General features: G+C 40.3%; 1 protein-coding gene across 7 annotated transcripts in view; it reads left to right on the plus strand.

Moving 5' to 3' along the window:
- Window positions 1-19,114, plus strand: part of SLC37A3 (solute carrier family 37 member 3) — a 102,986-nt gene that overhangs the window by 10,933 nt on the left and 72,939 nt on the right. For 6 of the 7 annotated variants that reach the window (XR_006738303.1, XM_045565280.1, XM_045565279.1 and 3 more), the window contains exons 4-9: window positions 4,402-4,494; window positions 7,364-7,447; window positions 9,393-9,538; window positions 13,602-13,698; window positions 16,617-16,701; window positions 17,320-17,498. Coding sequence is in view for 6 of the 7 variants with exons in the window: in XM_045565280.1 (XP_045421236.1) it covers window positions 4,402-4,494; window positions 7,364-7,447; window positions 9,393-9,538; window positions 13,602-13,698; window positions 16,617-16,701; window positions 17,320-17,498 (684 nt within the window). In the remaining variant the exon portion in view is untranslated. The remainder of the gene's footprint in view (window positions 1-4,401; window positions 4,495-7,363; window positions 7,448-9,392; window positions 9,539-13,601; window positions 13,699-16,616; window positions 16,702-17,319; window positions 17,499-19,114) is intronic. The other variant, XM_045565275.1, reaches the window with a different exon arrangement.

Below are 19,114 nucleotides of genomic sequence, written 5' to 3' on the forward strand. Positions count from 1 at the left end.
CCTGGGTTTTTATTGGGGCTGGTCACATAGGCACCCTCTGTCTGGCTTGTATGGAAATTCTAGGCTTCCAGAAGGAAAGCAGGGGTTTGCCATAAACCACATTGTGTGTACAAACAGTGTAGGCACACTGAGCCACACTTGTTAGGGCATGGTGGGAACCCTCTGGAAATCCAGGTTCCCAGATGCCAGCCAGGGCCAACCTTACAAGCAGTCCTTTCTAAGGAGAGCAGTCTCAGGCCTGTCTTGGTAACTTTTCTGTCAGGAACCATGTCACATTGTTAGCTCTTATTGAATGTGCATTAGCTTTTCTGCTCAGGTACTTGTTTATTTATTTACTTACTCTTGATTGCTGCTAAAATAGGTTTCACCATTCTGGTTTCTTAGAACTACACATTAAGTAGTTTGGGTAGATTCATTGTGTAGATGTAAAATTCTGACCTGTCCTGAAGATCTTTGTTTTTCCTTATATACCTGCCCTCATGGAGAGCTGTGCTGACTTTCTATTCCTTTCTTTACACTTTATTTTTAGTTCTTGGTTTTCTTTTTTATTATTTATTTATTTATTTTTTTTACTTTTTATTGTTTCATCTGGCAAAACTAGCAATATGGTTTTCTTTTTGAGACAGGGTCTCTCTCTGTTGCCTTGGCTAGAGTGCAGTGGCGTCGTCACAGCTCACAGCAACCTCAAACTCCTGGGCTCAGGCAATTCTCCTGCCTCAGCCTCCTGGGTAGCTGGGACTACAGGTGTGCCTCACCACCACGCCCAGCTAATTTTTTCTATTTTTTGTAGAGACAGGGTCTCGATCTTGCTCAGGCTGCTCTCAAACTCCTGGCCTCAAGCGATCCTCCCACTTGGACTTCTCAGAGTTCTAAGATTACAGGCATCACCACCACACCCAGCCCCTTTCTTTATACTTTAAATGCAGGTGTTTTTCTTCCTGAGGCCTGCTGCTGGGAGTGAAATGGTTAGGGTGGCGTGTACCTCCCACTCATCCTGTGCTTTGTGGATCTGTAACGGTGTGTAACTCTAGCTCACCTTTGAGACCTTCTTTCTTTCTTTCTTTTTTTTTTTTCTTGTGTTGCCCGGGCTAGAGTGGGTGCCGTGGCGTCAGCCTAGCTCACAGCAACCTCAAACTCATGGGCTTAAGCGATCCTACTGCCTCAGCCTCCCGAGTAGCTGGGACTACAGGCATGCACCACCATGCTTGGCTAACTTTTTTTTTTCTATATATATTTTAGTTGGCCAGATAATTTATTTCTATTTTTAGTAGAGACGGGGTCTCGCTCTTGCTGGTCTCGAACTCCTGACCTCGAGCGATCCACCCGCCTCGGCCTCCCAGAGTGCTAGGATTACAGGCGTGAGCCACCGCGCCCGGCCGAGACCTTCTTTCTTGACCAAAATGGAAAAGGTTCTTAGAACCAGAAGTATATTAGTCTGAACTCTAAAAAAACATTTTGCTTATATATGTTGTTAAACATTTCTTAAGGCCTCTGAATAGCATCCTCAAAAAGTACTCATTATAGCTTTCATTTTTATGCATAGCTATAGTAGGTGCCTTACAGGAAGAATTGAGCAGACAGTCTGTGTACCTTGAGAATTTATATGGATTCCACTGACATGAACAAATGTTGAAAATAGTAAGTGAACATAAGAACATAAAATCTGTGTTTATAGATAATAAGAGGTTGGATCTATTTTTTGAGATTAACTCGGCTGAAAATGATAATAAACAAAAATTTGTACAGTTCTTCCATGATAATAGTGCAAGAGAATCTAAACTTATCTCCAGAAGAAGGAAGCAAGATTTAAGGTGCCTTGAACAGTCCATCTCAGCCTCATCCATAACTACTCTTACTTAGTAGATTTGCACGTAAGCCTATAGCACTCACCTTATGCAAAGAACAGAAGTCAGCCTTTACCTCACCCTCTGCTCACTGCTCTGAGGAAGCGCTTCTGTGTTAGTGGGCTCCCCTGTCCTCGTGCATATCCCGCAGCTGTTGTAAACATTTCTCATTTAGGAAACCCACACAGGGACCTTTTTAGTATATACACAGGAAGTACCTCAATGTCTAGCAAGTGTGGTAGCTTAGTATAGTCCCACCAGCACAGCACAAAACCTTATAATATGTATAGGCTGATAAATTCACCTTGTCATGATATGTGCCCCAGACCAAGTGGAATCACAGTTACTGTGTTAAATTGTCAGTGACTTCCATTAAACATTGGATGGTTCACTATGAACACTTGGAACATTTCTAACCTACTAGTATAGTCATCCTCATTTGACCTATAAGATTGCAGTAAACTTTGTTCTTTAGGCTTTTTTCTGGTATTCTATTTTCTGAATCTTTTTGCTCTACTTTGTTTTCTTAGTTTTTAGTTTGGTTTGGTTTAGTTTCCCACTTATTATGTAGGCAGTCAAAAGTTTATTTTAGCTCAGTTCTGGCAGTGAAGCAGAAAAAAGCTGTTTAAAATCTGTTAATTCTTATGAAAGCCACACCTGCATGGAGTTTTGGTGACTTCTAGGAGGGGTAAAGAAAAAAAAAAAAACACCTAAAACTTTGAGCAGCTGCTTAAGGCCCCTGTCTCTAGTTCACGTTGGTGTGTGTACCCAGCAGGACTTAATCATGGTCCTAAGGAGCCCAGAGGTGGGGTGGGGGACACAGGGATGGAAGATTGTGCTTGGAGGGAAAATGTGGTAAAGTAACTCTAATTGAAGGTCTGTAGGGCTCCAGATTGGCCTGCTCACGTACTGCTCCATCACAGTCGTGTGAGCCACCCACGTTCTCAGCCGTGATGGCAGCAGCGTGTGAGGCGCTGGGAGAGTAACACGATGGTGCTGGCAGCTGCCCAGAAATGAGTCCCAGGGCTTCATATATTTGCTTATGATTTGGGGATTTTACTTATTTTCTGTTAAATATTTTTTTAAATATTGCTGGTTGTGATTTTTCTCTTTAATATTCGAAATTCAAAATTGCTTTCCTGTAACAACCCATCTCAGAAATGCCAAGACATTATTAATTAATAGGTACCTCAGAAATGATTTGATTCAGTGGTTCTCTAACTTTTTGGTCTTAGGACCCCAAAGGGCTTTTGGTTATATGGGTCTATAGCTATATGTGTGTTTAGAAATTAAAACTGAGAATTTAAAAAATACAGTGGGTTTTTTTAGGACTGTTTTTAATTTCACTGATAATCTATTAACATAAATAACATTTTATGAAAAATGACCTTTTTGAAACAAATAACCATGAGGAGGGTGGCATTGTTTTACATTTTTGCACATTTTTTCATGCCCGGCTTAACAGAAGATGATGGATTTTCATGTCTGCTTTTGAATGCAGTCTGTTGCAAAGTCTGTTCAAAGATCTTTTGAAGTATATGGGGAAAATTTGGCCTTTCACAGATAAGAAGTTAGAAAATGGAGGAATATTTTCATAGCCTAAAAAGTTAATTGTGGATATTCATTTGTCTTTGGTATTACATGAAAACTTGATAAGTGGGCCAGGCGTGGTGCACGCCTGTAATCCTAGCACTCTGGGAGGCCGAGGTGGGTGGATGGTTGGAGCTCAGGAGTTCGAGACCAGCCTGAGCAAGAGCCAGACCCCATCTCTACTAAAAAAAAAATAGAAAGAAATTAGTTGGACAACTAAAAATATATAGAAAAAATTAGCCAGGCATGGTGGTGCATACCTGTAGTCCCAGCTACTCAGAAGACTGAGGCAGAAAGATCACTTGAGCCCAGGAGTTTGAGGTTGCTGTGAGCTAGGCTAACGCCACAGTACTCTAGCCCGGGCAACAGAGTGAGACTTGGTCTCAAAAAAAAAAAAAAAGATTATAATCAGAATTTATTTCTTCTAAATATTGGCTTTTATACTTACTGTCCAGCTTTCTCACTTACTTGACTTAGTCATTAGCATTTGAGCATTTTGATGATAAAAATGTTTGGGGTGATGGATATGCTAATTACCAATTTATCATTACACATTGTGTATCAAGATATCACAGTGTACCCCATAAGTGTGTACATTTATTATGTGTAAATTAAAAATAATAAAAGCAAAAAAATAAGAAATAAGTACACTAGTTAAGAACTTTCTGAATGCATTTGAAGTAAAATAGGTTTTTAGGCCCGGCCTGGTGGCTCATGCCTATAAATCCTAGCACTTTGGGAGGCTAGCACAGGAGGCTTGCTTGAGCCCTGAGTTGGAGGTTGCAGCGAGCTATGGTGACACCACCGCACTCTAACCCTCGCGACAGAGCGAGACTCTGTCTTAAAAAAAAAAAAAGTTGGTCTTTACCATTACCGATCTTTTCAAAGTGTTTGTGAAGGGGATTTGAGAAACAAAGCACTGACAGATACCAACAAGAATTGACTTGTTCTTGTTGTATTTCTGTAGATCTGGAGCAGCAACCATTTGTTTCCCAGTGCAGAGGAAGCCACCCTTTTCCTTGGAACGCTGGATACTATTTTCCTCTTCTCCTATGCTGTGGTAAGTTTTAGAATTCTAGGGTTTTAAGTTCAGGAAAAATGGAAACCTTATGAAGTTTGTCAGGGATTTTGAATTTGCTGACTGAGGAGGAGTTTCAGTGTTTCTGAAGTGTATATTTCATGTCCTTTCCATTCATTCATTCGATAGATGTTTACTGAACATCTAGCAGGTATCAATGGGAATTTATCATGAATAACACAAATAATCCCTACCTTTATAAAGATTATATTTACAAAATACTAAAAATAAATACATTATGTTTTTGAAGGTGATAGGTGCTATGGATAAAAGTGGAGCAGGGACAGGGGACTAAATAGGCCTGGGAGGGCCCATCATTTTAAGGAGGACGGCTGGGGAGGATGGCTCAAAGGAAGGGTGTTTGAGTGGAGAGCTGAGGTAGGTCAGTGTGGCTGGAACAGACGTGCTGGAAGGGAGGCCGAGAGGCAGTGGGCTCAGATCGGTAGGGCTTTGGTGCCTTTGTTGGGGCTCTGGCTTTAACCCTGAGTGAGATGGAAGCCACTGGAAGGTTTTGTGCAGAGTGACCGCATCTGACTTAGGTCTGGACAGGTGCGCTTGCCACTCTGGGAGATGAGGCTCAAGGGCAGAGGCAGAAATGGGAGACAAGTTAGGCTCTTCCCATCTTGAAGGGGAGGAAGGTGGTGGTTAGGTAAAGGCTAGCAGTAATGGGGTGGGGGAAGGAGATTGTAGCTGTGTTTTGGAGGTAAAGCCAATAATATTTTTTTCCTATTGAATGTGGAATATAAGAGAAAGGCATCAAGGACAACTCTAAGGTGGAAATGTCACGGCAGAGCGGAAGACTATGGGAAGAGAATGTTTCAGAGGAATCCCTTTTGGGCATGTCATATTTGAGATCCCTGTTATTGCCCAACTGATAAAGAGCAGATGTTTGATCATATGAGCCTGGAGTTCAAGGTAGAGGTCCAGGCTGGAGATACAAATCTCAGATTCCTTGGCATATAGATGGCATAGAAATTTTTCAAAATTGTGAGACTGGATGAAATTATCAAGAAAATAGGTAAGGATGGAGAAGAGGTGTGAAGATGGAGCCCTGGGGCTTCCAGCCTTTAGAGGCGGGGGTGAGGAATGGGCCGGGAGGCTGAGATGGAGTAGTAAGGAGGTGGAGACCGAGAGAGTGGTGTGCTGGGCTCTAACCAAGACGGCAGAGGGTAGACTGGTGTCTGCAGTAGTCTTAGATTGGGCAGTTCAGGTCTCTGTCTGGCTATAGGAACGTCTGTGGTGGCTGCCACATTAGAGTTGAGGGACTGATGGTGGCAACAGCTGGAACCATGGGTAGCGGGAGGAGTGTCCTTTTCTCCCTGAACATCTTATGTCCTATCTTTAAAATTTGTCCACTTTTAAAAAAGCCTTTTAATTATGAATGTCCAGGCAATGTGAGATACTGGGTGAAAGTCCCAAAGTAATCTCTAAATGCTTAATTGGGTAATTATTAGAGTATCTTTTCTTCAAAGAGGAAACTTATAGAAGCAGTTGAAACAGATTTAGATCATTCATTCATTTAGCCTAACTCCTCACCTTGGACATTTTCAGTACAAAATCTCAATGTAGAGTCATAGGGCTTTGGCTGGAGCAATTCCAGCGATGGGGTGCTCACTTTTGTTAGAGCCACCAGTTCCTCTCAGGGGCTATTTTAAGAGGCAGTGCAGTCTAGTTGAAGGACTAGCTCTGCTATGGTTAACTAGCTATGTTAAACTTGGTTTTGAAATGGAATTTTTTTGATGTTCAGTTTCCTCATCTATAGAGTTGAGATGACAATACCTACTTGCAGGATTAAGTAGAGAGACAAAAGATAAGTGCCATGAAAGATCAATGGTTATAGTTCTTCATCTTGAGTTGCATTTCCTACTGTAACATCCAGGCATTTTTCTTTCTGGAGCGTCGCAGAATAAATGGATTTCCTCACATAAACAGAATTGAGAGAGTTTCTTCATCTCCTTTGTTCTGTGCAGTGCAAGACAGTGAGGGGCAACTAGAAAACATTGGATGGATCCACTTTAATGCTTGTGTGCCTCTTTTGAGGATGGGAAAGCTTGATGATAACAAGGGGGAAACATTTATGATGACATCATCTAGATTTTCTCTAATATAGAGATAGACAATTTATTAGAAAAACCTGGTCCTATCTGAATTTCGGCTTTTAAGTCAAGACATTTAATTCACTTTATGTATTTATGGAAGAAACCTAAATGTGTTTCCTTAAGGTCTTCAGTCTCCCTTCATGCCATGATCTTAGCGTTTTAATTCCTGCCACTCAGTGGTGGGGAGAGCAGGAGGCAGAACTTTTGTACCTGTCTCCAACTAATTATCGTCTCTGCCTCCCTGCTCTTCCTGCCTTGGGATATCATGAAAACCAAGGGTCAGATTAAACAGGCAGCAAGTGTGCCCTAGAAGCTTCTGTTCCACTTCTTACAAGGTCGGAACTGAAACTGCAGGATATGTGGTAACAGCTTAATTCAGAATGCTAATGGCTAACAGGAATCCCTTTGGGAAGCTTATAACTGATGTTTAGGAATCAGTCTATTCTAGAAAATGAAATATATTTGTGTGTTTTTGTTTTATTAGAGTCATTCTTTTTTTTTTTTTTTTTTTTAGGGAATCAAGTAAAACCAGAGTTTGCTCTGAACTGCGGTGTCTTTGCAGTACAGTGTGCAGAAGCCCATTGCCATTTCATGAAACATATGTGCAACTCATATAGACAGCTAGTTTAGGCATGTGAATAAGATTGAATTTTAAATAATCTCAGTGTTTTGTTTGCCTCATTTGCTTTGCAACACGTTACTTTTTTCAGACTGTGTTATTATTTAGAGCTGTAAAAATGCTTCCTTTTTAGGGGCTTTTCATCAGTGGCATCGTTGGGGATCGGCTGAATTTACGATGGGTTCTGTCTTTTGGCATGTGCTCTTCTGCATTAGTGGTAAGTTGGAAAAGTCTTATAATTACTTTATTATTTTGGTCAGGTATTTTAGAATCCAAGTAATCCCCCTACTTCTCTATGTAGGAGAGAATAGTAAAATTCTTCAGTGTTCTAATCTCTTGTTTGCCTTTTCACTTAGGTGAGTCTTTTTAAAGTATGATTCTCATCAGGTCCCTTCCTTGACTGTCAGGCACCAGCAAAGTCTAATAAATGGTCTGAATAAGTAGCATGTCATTCTGTTCTCTGTGGAACCTGGTCCCAGCCTGCCTCTATAATCATACTTGTCACTCTGCTTCACTCCTTTGTTCCAGCCAAATGAGACTCCTTTCTGTGCCCCTAACATCCTGTTCCCTTCTCCCTCAGTGCTTTTGTTCCTGCTGTTCTTCCTGCCTTAAATGGCCCTCTTTTCAGCTCTCCACAGCCCACCTTCCTGTCTTCTTCAAGTCATTGGCCAAGTAACACCTCTTCCAGGATGCCTGACCTTACCGACCCCACTTCTGGAAGTAATCAGTCGTTCCCTCTTCTAAGCTCCAGTGCCTGTGTTTCTTTGCAGGCACTTGAGATTGCTGCTTAGCCTAGTTATTTCTGTTTCGGTCCTGCTTTCCCCAGGAGTGTGTAGCATGGTGGTTAAGATCACAGATTCCCTACACCGGGACAGCCTGGGTTTCTGTTCCTTTTCTGTAGTTTCTTAGCTTATGATTTCTCTGTGCTTCACCTTCTTCATTTGCAAAAGAGGGTGTGCATGTCACCTTCTCCTAGGGTTGTAGTGAGGATCACATGAGTATGTATGTGTGAGGCATTTGGAACAATGCCTGGCGGCGTAAGTGCTATGTAAGGCAAGGTCTGTATCTCCTTTATCTTCATTTACTTACTGGCTTCTAGTAAGGAATTTTTGTTGATTGAATAAAACTATAGAGTTTAGTAAGACCCTGATTTATTATTGTTTTTCAATGTCTGCCATTTGAGTGCAGGAAAAACCGTTTTTCCTTGAAATTTTAAAGATCGGAGCACTTTATTTATTTATAAGCTGCTTGCCCACACACATATATACATATTATTTTAAAACCTATATATATATACTTCTTTTATGTACATATATTTAAAAAAAAATTAAAGTATGTGTATAACCTCACCCTCTTTAGTGTATAATTCTGAACTGATTTTCAACTCAGTATGGTCATGTAACTACCTCCCCTTCCCCCCGCCTCTGGCAACCACAGACCATCGTTTTTCTGTCCTTACAGTTTTGCTTATTTTAAAATATCTTATAACTAGAATCAGCCAGTATTATACATACTATTTTTTAATCATGCAGAGTATTCCCAAAATAGACTTTGACTGCAAATAACATGTCCACTTGAGCAAAATGCCTGGAAAAAAGCAGCCACTTGATGAAAGCTACTAAATGATTGAGCAGATCACAAGTTAGATTGCACTTGCCCTAATCAACTTAGCAGCTGCAGTCCTGACGTTGACTAGCACTTACCTGGTACCTTCACCCAGAGCAGCGCCTGGTGCTGTCCAGAGGGAGTTTCTCACGTGGGCTCCTTTGGTCCTCACTGCAGCCCTCTGGAGAGTGCCACTTCCCTCCACACGCACAGTCTGAGAGCGAGAAGGTGGAAATAGATATAAAATGAGGTAAAAAATGAGGAATTAACTTTTTAGCATTGGAGATACAAATTGGAGGGCCGATAACTTAATGACTTTTATGTTGTTTGACATCTTCGCCTCTCGGATTAGCAGTGATTTGGCCGTTGCTGCCTCAGCACCGGCTCTGAGCAGCAGCATTGTAAGAGTCAGCTACGTGTCTCTTGTGGACTTGCTGTTTGGATGTATTCTTCATATAGTCTTTTTGCTCAGAAACATAAGTGCGGTGGGCAGTTGAGTCTACTAAAAGTGTCTATGTGGATGTTACATGTCCCTTTTTATTTCTTCCTTCTCTAAGGTATTTGTCTTTGGCACTGTCACAGAATGGCTGCATTTCTACAACAAATGGCTGTACTGCTGCCTGTGGATTGTCAATGGCCTGCTACAGTCCACTGGTTGGCCCTGTGTGGTTGCTGTTATGGGCAACTGGTTTGGGAAAGCTGGGTATGCCACTTCCTTCCTCTCTGATTTCTGTGTTTAAGTGGTTTAACAGACTTGGATTATTCAGACTTGTCAAAGTCAATTAACTTGATGCCCTAGACACTACCCACATATTCCTTCTATTTGAGAAAGTCATAATAGTTTAGGGAGGGAGAAGGTTTCACATCAGTGTGTGTTGAAATGGTGTGGACCTTAGGGATGACCTAGCCCAGGAGATACATTTCTAACACCCTGCCTGCCGTATTTAGATTCTGAGTGTGGGCTAAGGCCGTAGGTCTCAATTTTTGTTTTTTTAATTCATCATCTTTTTAGAGAACATAAAAATCTCATGTACTATCCTGTGTCTTCCTTTGGGTTTGCCTTCCTTTCCCATATGGATTGATTGATTGACTGACTGACTGAGGGTCTCACTCTGTCGCCTGGGCTAGAGTGCAGTGGTGTCATCATAGCTCACTGCAACCTCAAACTCTTGGGCTCAAGTTATTCTCCTGCCTCAGCCTCCTAAGTTGCTGGGACTACAGGCACGTGCCACCACGCTTGGCTCATTTTTCTATTTTTTGTAGAGACAGGGTCTCTCTCCTGCTTAGGCTGGTCTCAATCTCCTGACCTCAAGCAATCCGCTGCCTCAGCCTCCCCAAGTGCTAGGATTATAGGTATGAGCCACCACGCCTGGCCCTTCCCTTCTCTTCTTTTGAGACTTGGTGATCTAGTTTAACCTTCTTACATTAAGGATAAAGAAATTGAGGCCAAAAGTTATCCATGTGACTTGCCTAAGGCCACATGACAAGGACTATAATAAGATTCAGGTGAAGAATGCCAAACTGTGGGGCTTAGTCAAATTGAATATTTTTTACCCCTAAAGCTTCGAATAGTTGTTAGATTATATTTGACTTTGTGTGTGGGGGCTGTGGGATGAAGATAAGTACCTATTAAAGTGTCCTCTAGGCCACTCAGGAAGAAGGGCCCTACTTAATTTATAGGGTGGAAAATAAGTTGAAATAACCGGAGATTTTGTTGTTTATCATTGTTTGTGATACTCTGTTTTCAGGAATGTTATTAATTTGGATTTTTATTTTTTTTCCTAGATAAATATTTATGTCTTATCAGATGCATATTTATCTCATTGATGTTTTTGTCTTCTTTTGAATGTTTACTCTTTTATGTGAGGACCAAGATGTGCACAGACATGATCCACCCACCTCAGTGTTCAGTGCACGCTCTGGCTGACTCCTCTCAGTTTTCCAGCTTCCACAGTTTCATATGGGAGTTAACTTGCTCATTAATGATCTGTAACATTGTGAAAGTTCATCTGTAAAATGTCTGTGGGTAGGATAAGCACCACTTAATAAGAATGCTCTGATTACATTTCAGTGTGCTAGTGATTTCTATTTCATTCTAACTCGAGTGTCTCTGCTTAACAATTGCATTGTAAAAGGCATTCCCCCATGATACTTTAGTTTTCGTTTGGAGTAGATGATACGGTCTGCTCATGTGCTGTTTTTTCATTAAGATTTTTAAGGTAATTTTTTTTCCATTCACGATTTTAAAAAATTATACAAAGGATGCTTGTTTATTTTAAACAAGCCAGAAAATATAAATGAACAAAGAGAGATAAAGGTTAAACCAACTGAAATCCTGTCACTCAAATATAATTACTAGTTTTAACATGTATCCTTTTAGAAGATTCTGAGCTTTTATAGATTGGATGACACTGGATCTTAGATAGCAATGACTGGAGCAATCTGCTTCATTATTTCTGTGGCTCAGTGACAAAGAAAAAAGAAAGCCATTATAGTTAAATTTTGAAAGTTAGACAGTTTGTTTTTAAACAAGTGACACCAGTGAGTGAAATCAAAATGCAATGCTTTGGACACTGTGGCTTCCTGTGAACTGTAGCAATAAAGACAGCTTAAAATCACAGTTGATATAAGCCAGTTTTTTCTAAAATCAGGTCTTTGGTCAGCCAGTGTTGTTCAGATCCTGACCTTCTGACTGTTCCCTCCATGACCTTCTTGATAGGCTTTAAGATTTCACAGTAATTGGGGCATTTTGGAACTGGAGAGGAACTTAGACATTATCTAGTTCAGTTCATTTGTTTTCCAGATGAGAAGAGTTGGGGTCCAGAGAAATTAAGTGTCCTCCTGAGGACATTGCTCCTAAATAGCTGTTAACCTTGGTTGCATCACATTGCTGCTCTTGGTTGTCAGGGTCATGATTTTTCTTTTTTTAGTAAAGTCGGGGTCTCACTCTTGCTCAGGCTGGTCTAACTCCTGAGCTCAAGCGATCCTCCCTCCTCAGCCTCCCAGAGTGCTAGGATTACAGGTGTGAGCCACCGCCCCTGGCCAGGGTCGTGGTTTTTTAAAACAAATTTAAACTGGGCAATAATAATGCTTCCATTTGTATAGCATCATGCCTTTTCATCTATATTATTGCACCCTATCTTTTGAAGAACACAACTTCTTACAGATGAGAACTGCGAGTCTCATGTGACTTGTATGCAATTACACAGTTTCACCAGGGCTCCTCGAACTTTAAAACAGACTTTCTTTTTCACTGTACAATGTTGTCTCCCTGTTCATTTCTAAAATTCCTTCTATCTGAGTACGGTTAGAAAAATGTTTTAAAGAGCTAAAAAATGTAGACCTAACACAGTTCATTGTTACATATGTCAGATAGAATAAAATCCAAATTTGAACTTCAAAAAATTAACTTTTCTTAAATCCCTTTTCTTTCACCAGCCCTATTGGTATTGTCTGTATTCAGAGCTAATCATTTCTCTCCAGGATTATTATTATAGTTAGTTTCCCTTCCACCAGACTCTTCCTCTGCACATCCCATTCTTTTTTTTTTTTTCAAATGGCTTTATTGAGATACACAATAAGCTGCATGTGTTTAAAATGTGTACTTTGAGTTTTGGCTTGTATACCTGTGAAACTATCATCATAATTAAGATAGTGAACATATCTATCGTCCCCAAGAGTTTCTTCATGTCCTCTGGTAATTCCTCCTGCCCTCCTCTCCCTGCAGTCCCCTCCTGCTGCCCGTGACCACTAATCTGTTTTTCTTCCATTTTTGATTAATTTAAATTTTCTAAAATTTTATATAAATGGAATCATACAGTATGTACTCTTTTTTGTGTCTTATTCATAATTAGAGATTCATTCAAGTTGTATGTATTGGTAGGTCATTCCTTTTTATATATAGCTGAGTAGTCCATTGTACCATAATTTATCTGTTCACCTGTTGAACATTTGGGTTGTTTTCAGTTTGGGGGCTATTACAAATAAAGCTACTGTGAACATTTGTGTACAAATCTTTAGGCATATGCTTTCTTTTCTCTTGGGAAAATACCTATGACTAGAATGGCTAGATCATATGGTAGGTCTGTGTTCACGTTTTTAAGAAACTGGCAATCTCTCCAAAGTGGTTGTGCCATATTACATTCCCACCAGCAGAGTGTAAGGGTTCCAGTTGCTCTGTATCCTTGTCAACAGTTGGTGTGCTTGGTCTTTTTTGATTTTAGCCATTCTAATAGGTGTGTAGTGATATCTCATTGTGATTTTAATGTGTATTTCCCTAAGGTCTAATGATGTTGAGCATCTTTTCCTGTGCTTATCTGTATCATATATTTTTTGTGAAGTATCTGTTAAAATCTTTTGGTCCCTTTTCAAAAACATTATTTTGGGATGATTATATTATAGATTCATGCTTTTAAACATTCTATTGCATTGTCTGTTTTCTTATTTAGTTTTGAGAGTTCCTTGTATTCCAGATATAAATCTTTTGTCAGATAAGTGATTTGCAAATATTTCCTTTAAATTTGTGGCTTGTCTTTTTAAGTTCTCTTAATAGTGTCTTCCTGTGAGCTTCGAATTGAACTTTAATATAATAAATCTTAGATTTAGAGGAGACCTGATGTTTTGTCATTATTGTGTATTTTAAAGAAATTTTAAACAGAATTTCTATTCTTTGTAATATGAACCTTCACTGTTTTGGCCATTTTGTGTTTTGAACTGCATACAGAATACCTTCTGACTTTACTGTCTTCCCTTGTTCTGCATCTTAGACGAGGAGTTGTTTTTGGTCTCTGGAGCGCCTGTGCTTCAGTGGGCAATATTTTGGGAGCGTGCCTAGCTTCTTCTGTCCTGCAGTATGGTTATGAGGTAGGTACTTTTTCTGGCTTTTTAGTGTGTGTGTGTGTGTGTGTGTGTGTGTGTGTGTGTATTGTTTTTTATAGATTGTGGCCATTTAAAACTACCTGAAGCTGTGTCTGAGTAGGCAAGGCTTGTATTAAAGGAGGACAAACTTCTGATACATACAAACACATAAAAAAATTATTCATGGCAAAAACACCATAAGAGAATCTAAAGACATATAACCAATTGAAAAGAAGAATTTGCAACTCATGTTACAGATAAAGGGCTAAAATCCCTAATATATGAAGAGCACCCACAAATTGATAAGAAAAAGTCCAACAACAGAAAGAAGGGTGAAAAATTTGAATGTATAATTCATGGAAACGAAATAGAAATGGCTCATAAACATATGAAAAGATATTCAGCTCACTCATAGCTTATTCATTCATCCAGTAAATATTTTAAGTTCCTCTGTGTGCCCCCAGGCACTGGAGAATATAGAACTGGCCAAAAGAGACAAAAATCTCTTCCTTATAGAGTTGGAGGAGAAACGCAAATTAAAGCTACACTATTAAAAAAAAAAAAGTAAAACTATACTGTGACTACACTGTGTACTTACTAGATAGGTAAAAGTCTAAGAGTTTGATAATGTGTTGTGTTTATGGGGACTTGAAGAAACTGGCATTGAAATTGGGAGAGTAAATGACCCCTTGAGGGGTTCAATATGTCAGTGTCTATCAGAATTACAACTGAGCAGTTCCCCCTCCAGGAATTAATCACACAGGTGAATAGACTGAAAATGGACAAATGATGTATCTGTTATACAAGGTGCTGTATCTTAGCATTGTTTGTAATAGCCAAAGATTGAAAACAAATGTCGACCAGTAGGGAAATAAACTGTGATATACCTGTTCAGAGGAGTGCAGTGCAGCTGTGAAGTAGAATCAGGAAGCTCTCTGTGCACTACTGATAGGGATCTGTGCACTGGAATGGTCTCAGAGGCATGTTAAGTGAAAAAAGCAAGGGTGCAAACGGTATTGAATGATGCCATTTGTTTAAAAACTAAGAATGAAAGAGTATGCATTTGTATTAGCTTGTGTGTTCCAAAAACAATCTCTAGACAGTCAAAATTAAATAACAAGGCTGGTTATATGTTGGGAAAATTGGGAGAATTGAGTAGTTGGGGAAGGGGTCAGAAGGCGAGTTTTCACTGTATAAATCCTTATACTTTCTATTGCTTGAATCATGTGAATGTATTGCCTAGTTGAAAACCTAAATAATTAAAACTAAGTTACTCTTTCTAAAAGTAGATACGTTTTTAAACAGCTCACCTAGAATTTGGTTTATGTTCAGTCAATAAGAAGTCTTTATTCATGGTCACTTTTATTCTAGGCCTCTTAGCCTCACACCTGGATTGTACTAATTACTTCAGTTGAGAATTTCATTTTACCCTCTGTGCTGCTCCCAGATTTGACTTCTAGAAACACTGCTTTCATTTGTCACTCACTTGTTTAAAAATTCAGACTGACTGTCCACATCAGGCTCTATGTTAAATACAATACAGCTGTGCAGCTTGTTGAGCGTCTTTAATCTTGCTGTCACCTTTCGAAATCAGTTTTATTCCCTACTGTCCCCTAGCAGAAGCCCTCTACCTCCATCATGCACCAGGCTTTCTGCCTCCTTCCCACTCTGTGCCTTTGGCTTACGCTGTGCCCAGAAAGATGGACCATTGCTTTTTCCATTCTTCCCTGAAACACTATCTAGTTGCTTCAGCCTCTTTAGCTGTTTCCTCCTTATGAATTCCTATATGTTTCTTACTAGGACTGGGCCTTCCCATTTATTCAGCTTCATGCAGCTTTATAATACTGTTTTGTGTATTGTTTGTTTGTTCATTTATCTATTTATTTATTTTTATTTATTTATTTATTTATTTTGAGACAGAGTCTCACTTTGTTGCCCAAGCTAGAGTGAGTACCGTGGCGTCAGCCTAGCTCACAGCAACCTCACACTCCTGGGCTTAAGCGATCCTACTGCCTCAGCCTCCCGAGTAGCTGGGACTACAGGCATGTGCCACCATGCCCGGCTAATTTTTTTTTTTTTGCTATATATATTTTTAGTTGGCCAGATAATTTCTTTCTATTTTTAGTAGAGAAGGGGTCTCACTCAGGCTGGTCTCGAACTCCTGACCTCGAGCGATCCACCCGCCTCGGCCTCCCAGAGTGCTAGGATTACAGGCGTGAGCCACCGCGCCCGGCCTATCTATTTATTTTTGACACAGAGTCTCACTCTGTCATCTAGGCTAGAGTGCCACAGTGTCAGCCTAGCTCACAGCAACCTCAAACTCCTGGACTCAAGTGATCCTCCTGCCTCAGCCTCCTGAGTAGCTGGGACTACAGGCATGCGCCACCACACCCAGCTGATTTTTTCTATTTTTAGTGGAGACAGAGTCTCATTCTTGCTCAGGCTGGTCGTGAACTCTGAGCTCAAGCAATCCTCGTGCTTCTGCCTCCCAGAGTGCTAGGATTACAGGCGGAGCCACCACACCCAGCCTGTTTTGTGTATTGTTTAATCTCTTCAAAGATACTAGTTATAATATCTTTGCGGGCAGATGCTGTGTCTTTCGTGGGAGACTGTGTGATGCAAAGAGCTAGAGTTTTGGAGATAGTCTTGGTTTCACAGTTGTAATAGTGCCACTTAGTATCCAGGGGACCTTAATTATCTTCTCTAAGCCTCATAGAGTCACTGGGAAAAATTAAACGAAAAAACACGAGTAGAACACTTTGCATAGTGCCTGGCTCAGTGTAAGCACTCAGTGCTCATTTCCTTCCCAGTTTCCCTGTCCTTCTCGCCCCACCCTCCACCTCCCACACGTGCACCTTTAATGACTGTGCCAATGATGACTGTCCCTAGATGTGTAAGAACCGCCTTTCCTCCCTCTCTTCCAGTATGCCTTTCTGGTGACAGCGTCTGTACAGTTTGCTGGTGGGATCATTATCTTCTTTGGACTCCTGGTGTCACCAGAAGAAATTGGTGAGGAAAAGCTGTCTTTTCTATTTAGAATGTCTTACTGTCATGGCCAAAGAGAAATCTGAGGCCAGAAAATCAAATCTCTTTTTTCACTGGGAAAACTGTGTGCTCCTTTTAGTGAATTAAAGGAGAATGGTATTGCTGTTTGTGTCCTGTCTACATTGTAGCCAGCTCCTGGCACAGCTGCACATGTTTGAGGGAGTGGTGCCCTCTTTTTATAGGTAACAGGAAAAACTTAGCATTTGCAAATTTTTGTAATTGTCACCCTGGCTAGGAATTAGCATGGATGTATTTCTAGTTTCACTTCTTGAGACAGATTTTTTTTCATTCATAAAAATGATTCAGTTTGATACTTACCTATAGTTAAATACAGAATATGTATGAGCAAACTACAGAAGCAAAGAGATGTACAATTCTTTTATCTTTTGAGTATTTTTAAACAGGCTATATGAACTTAATTGACCTTAGTTGACCTTGGTCTCTGAACCTTCGTTGCTTCTTTTGTAAAATGGAAATAAAAAAAATAATATCGACCCCATAAGTAGTGATAGATGCAAAGCCCTTAGCACAGTGCCAGGCACATAGACACTCTATAAAAGGTAGCTGTCATTGTTGTTTTAGGTCTATCAGGCACTGAGGCAGAAGAAAATTTTGAAGAAGACTCACATAGGCCATTAATTAATGGTACTGAAAATGAAGATGACTATGAGCCTAATTATTCAATCCAAGAAGGCAGTACTGTTACCCAAGTCAAGGCTATAAGCTTTTATCAGGCTTGTTGCCTTCCTGGAGTCATACCGGTAAGGACTGTTCAAATCTCCTTAACACAGCCAGTGAGATATTATAGTCCTTGATATTTTCTCTGCCTGGGATAAACCTTCTTTAAGTATTTAGGTTCTCTTTGATACTTTATTTTGGGAATATATGTTCAGAGGAATATTGTGTAGTGCCCCCCAGCTTATCTGATATCTAACTCAGGGATCAGCATACCTTTTCCATGAAGAGCCAGAGTAAATAATTTTCAGCTTTGGGGGAACTGTACAATCTCTGCCACAACTACTCAGCTCTGTAGAGCAAATGAAGCCATAAGACAATATGGGACAGATGAGTGTGGCCAGATTTGGCCCCTGAGCCCCAGTTTGATGACCTTGATCTAGCATGTGACTAAAAAGGCAAAATTGATATTCTTAAATACATATTTTGGGGCCTGTTAATGTATTATAGAATTACATATGGACCAAGAAGGCTTTTGAATGGTTAAGTTAGCATTATTTGCCTACATTCTAATCATTCCAGGGGAAAAAGATTGTTTGCCCTTTTTTAAAAAGGTCTAGAACAGAGCACTCCACAGTGTTTCTTGGTAATGCATTCCAGTGTTTCCACAACCTTTGCGGTCAGGAAAACTTTCTCATGTCTAAACTGAATCCCTTCTGCTGCAGTTTTTCTGTCTTGGTGTTTCGGGTGCTCTAGCACTGGAGTGGAAGCTAAGAGGCCTAGGTTATGTTTCCAGCTTACCCACTAACTTTCTGTGAGACCTGGGGTAAGTCACTCAACCCGTCCTTGTGTCTCAGTTCCCCTTCCTGTGGAATAGAAATCATGCCTGTCGTCCCTGGGGTCTGTAACGTTGGGTTACTGTGTTGTGAACAAGCACCTGTTTTTGTTATTTCACTTTTGAATGGTGCTTTATGAGTGTGATCCTTCAGGTAGGTTCCAAGTCTGCAGGCTATCTTATTTCATACTTACCAATTCCCTTCTGCCTGCACCTCCAAGCTAAGAACTAACATTTCAAATAGATGTATGAGTTTAAGTATGAGTTAAAATGTGAGTGTAATTTTCCACAATTCTTTAACCCAAAGATGATATCTAATACAAGGGAAATGCAGGTTCTTTTAGGCCTGTTCTTATGCTAATGATTATTTTTTAACTAGTTACTAAAATATTCTGCTGGCAATAGTTTAATTTTTGAGACAGAACTTAAAATTGTTATGACTAAATATGGAAATCTTTTGCTGTTCCTTTGTTCTTCACAAGATATTGTTCTCCAACAAGGGCAGGGATGTAAAGGAAATCTAGTTAACTTAATTCTTTTGTCTTTGTAGTAGGCTGTCTGGACAAAATGCACTCCTGATTGGGATTCGGCTCTCTAGGGGGCGGCTGTTGCCTGCCATGGAAGCTGTTTTAAAACAAGCTGATACGTAGGGAATAACTGGCAGCTCCAGGGAAAAGAATATACTAGCCAGACACCCTTTGAAGTCAGCCCCTCTGTTCCTCCCCCTTTTGCCTTTGATGCTAAATGTCAGGATTTCCTGGTAATAACGTGTTGAATACAGGAGTCTCAGCCCCACCACCATCTTAAGGCAGCTGCAACTTTTTTTTCCTCAAAAGAGAGCCACAAGGATGGTGACGACCATGCTCT

The sequence above is a fragment of the Lemur catta genome, chromosome 11, assembly GCF_020740605.2.
Source record: "Lemur catta isolate mLemCat1 chromosome 11, mLemCat1.pri, whole genome shotgun sequence".
NCBI lineage: Eukaryota > Metazoa > Chordata > Mammalia > Primates > Lemuridae > Lemur > Lemur catta.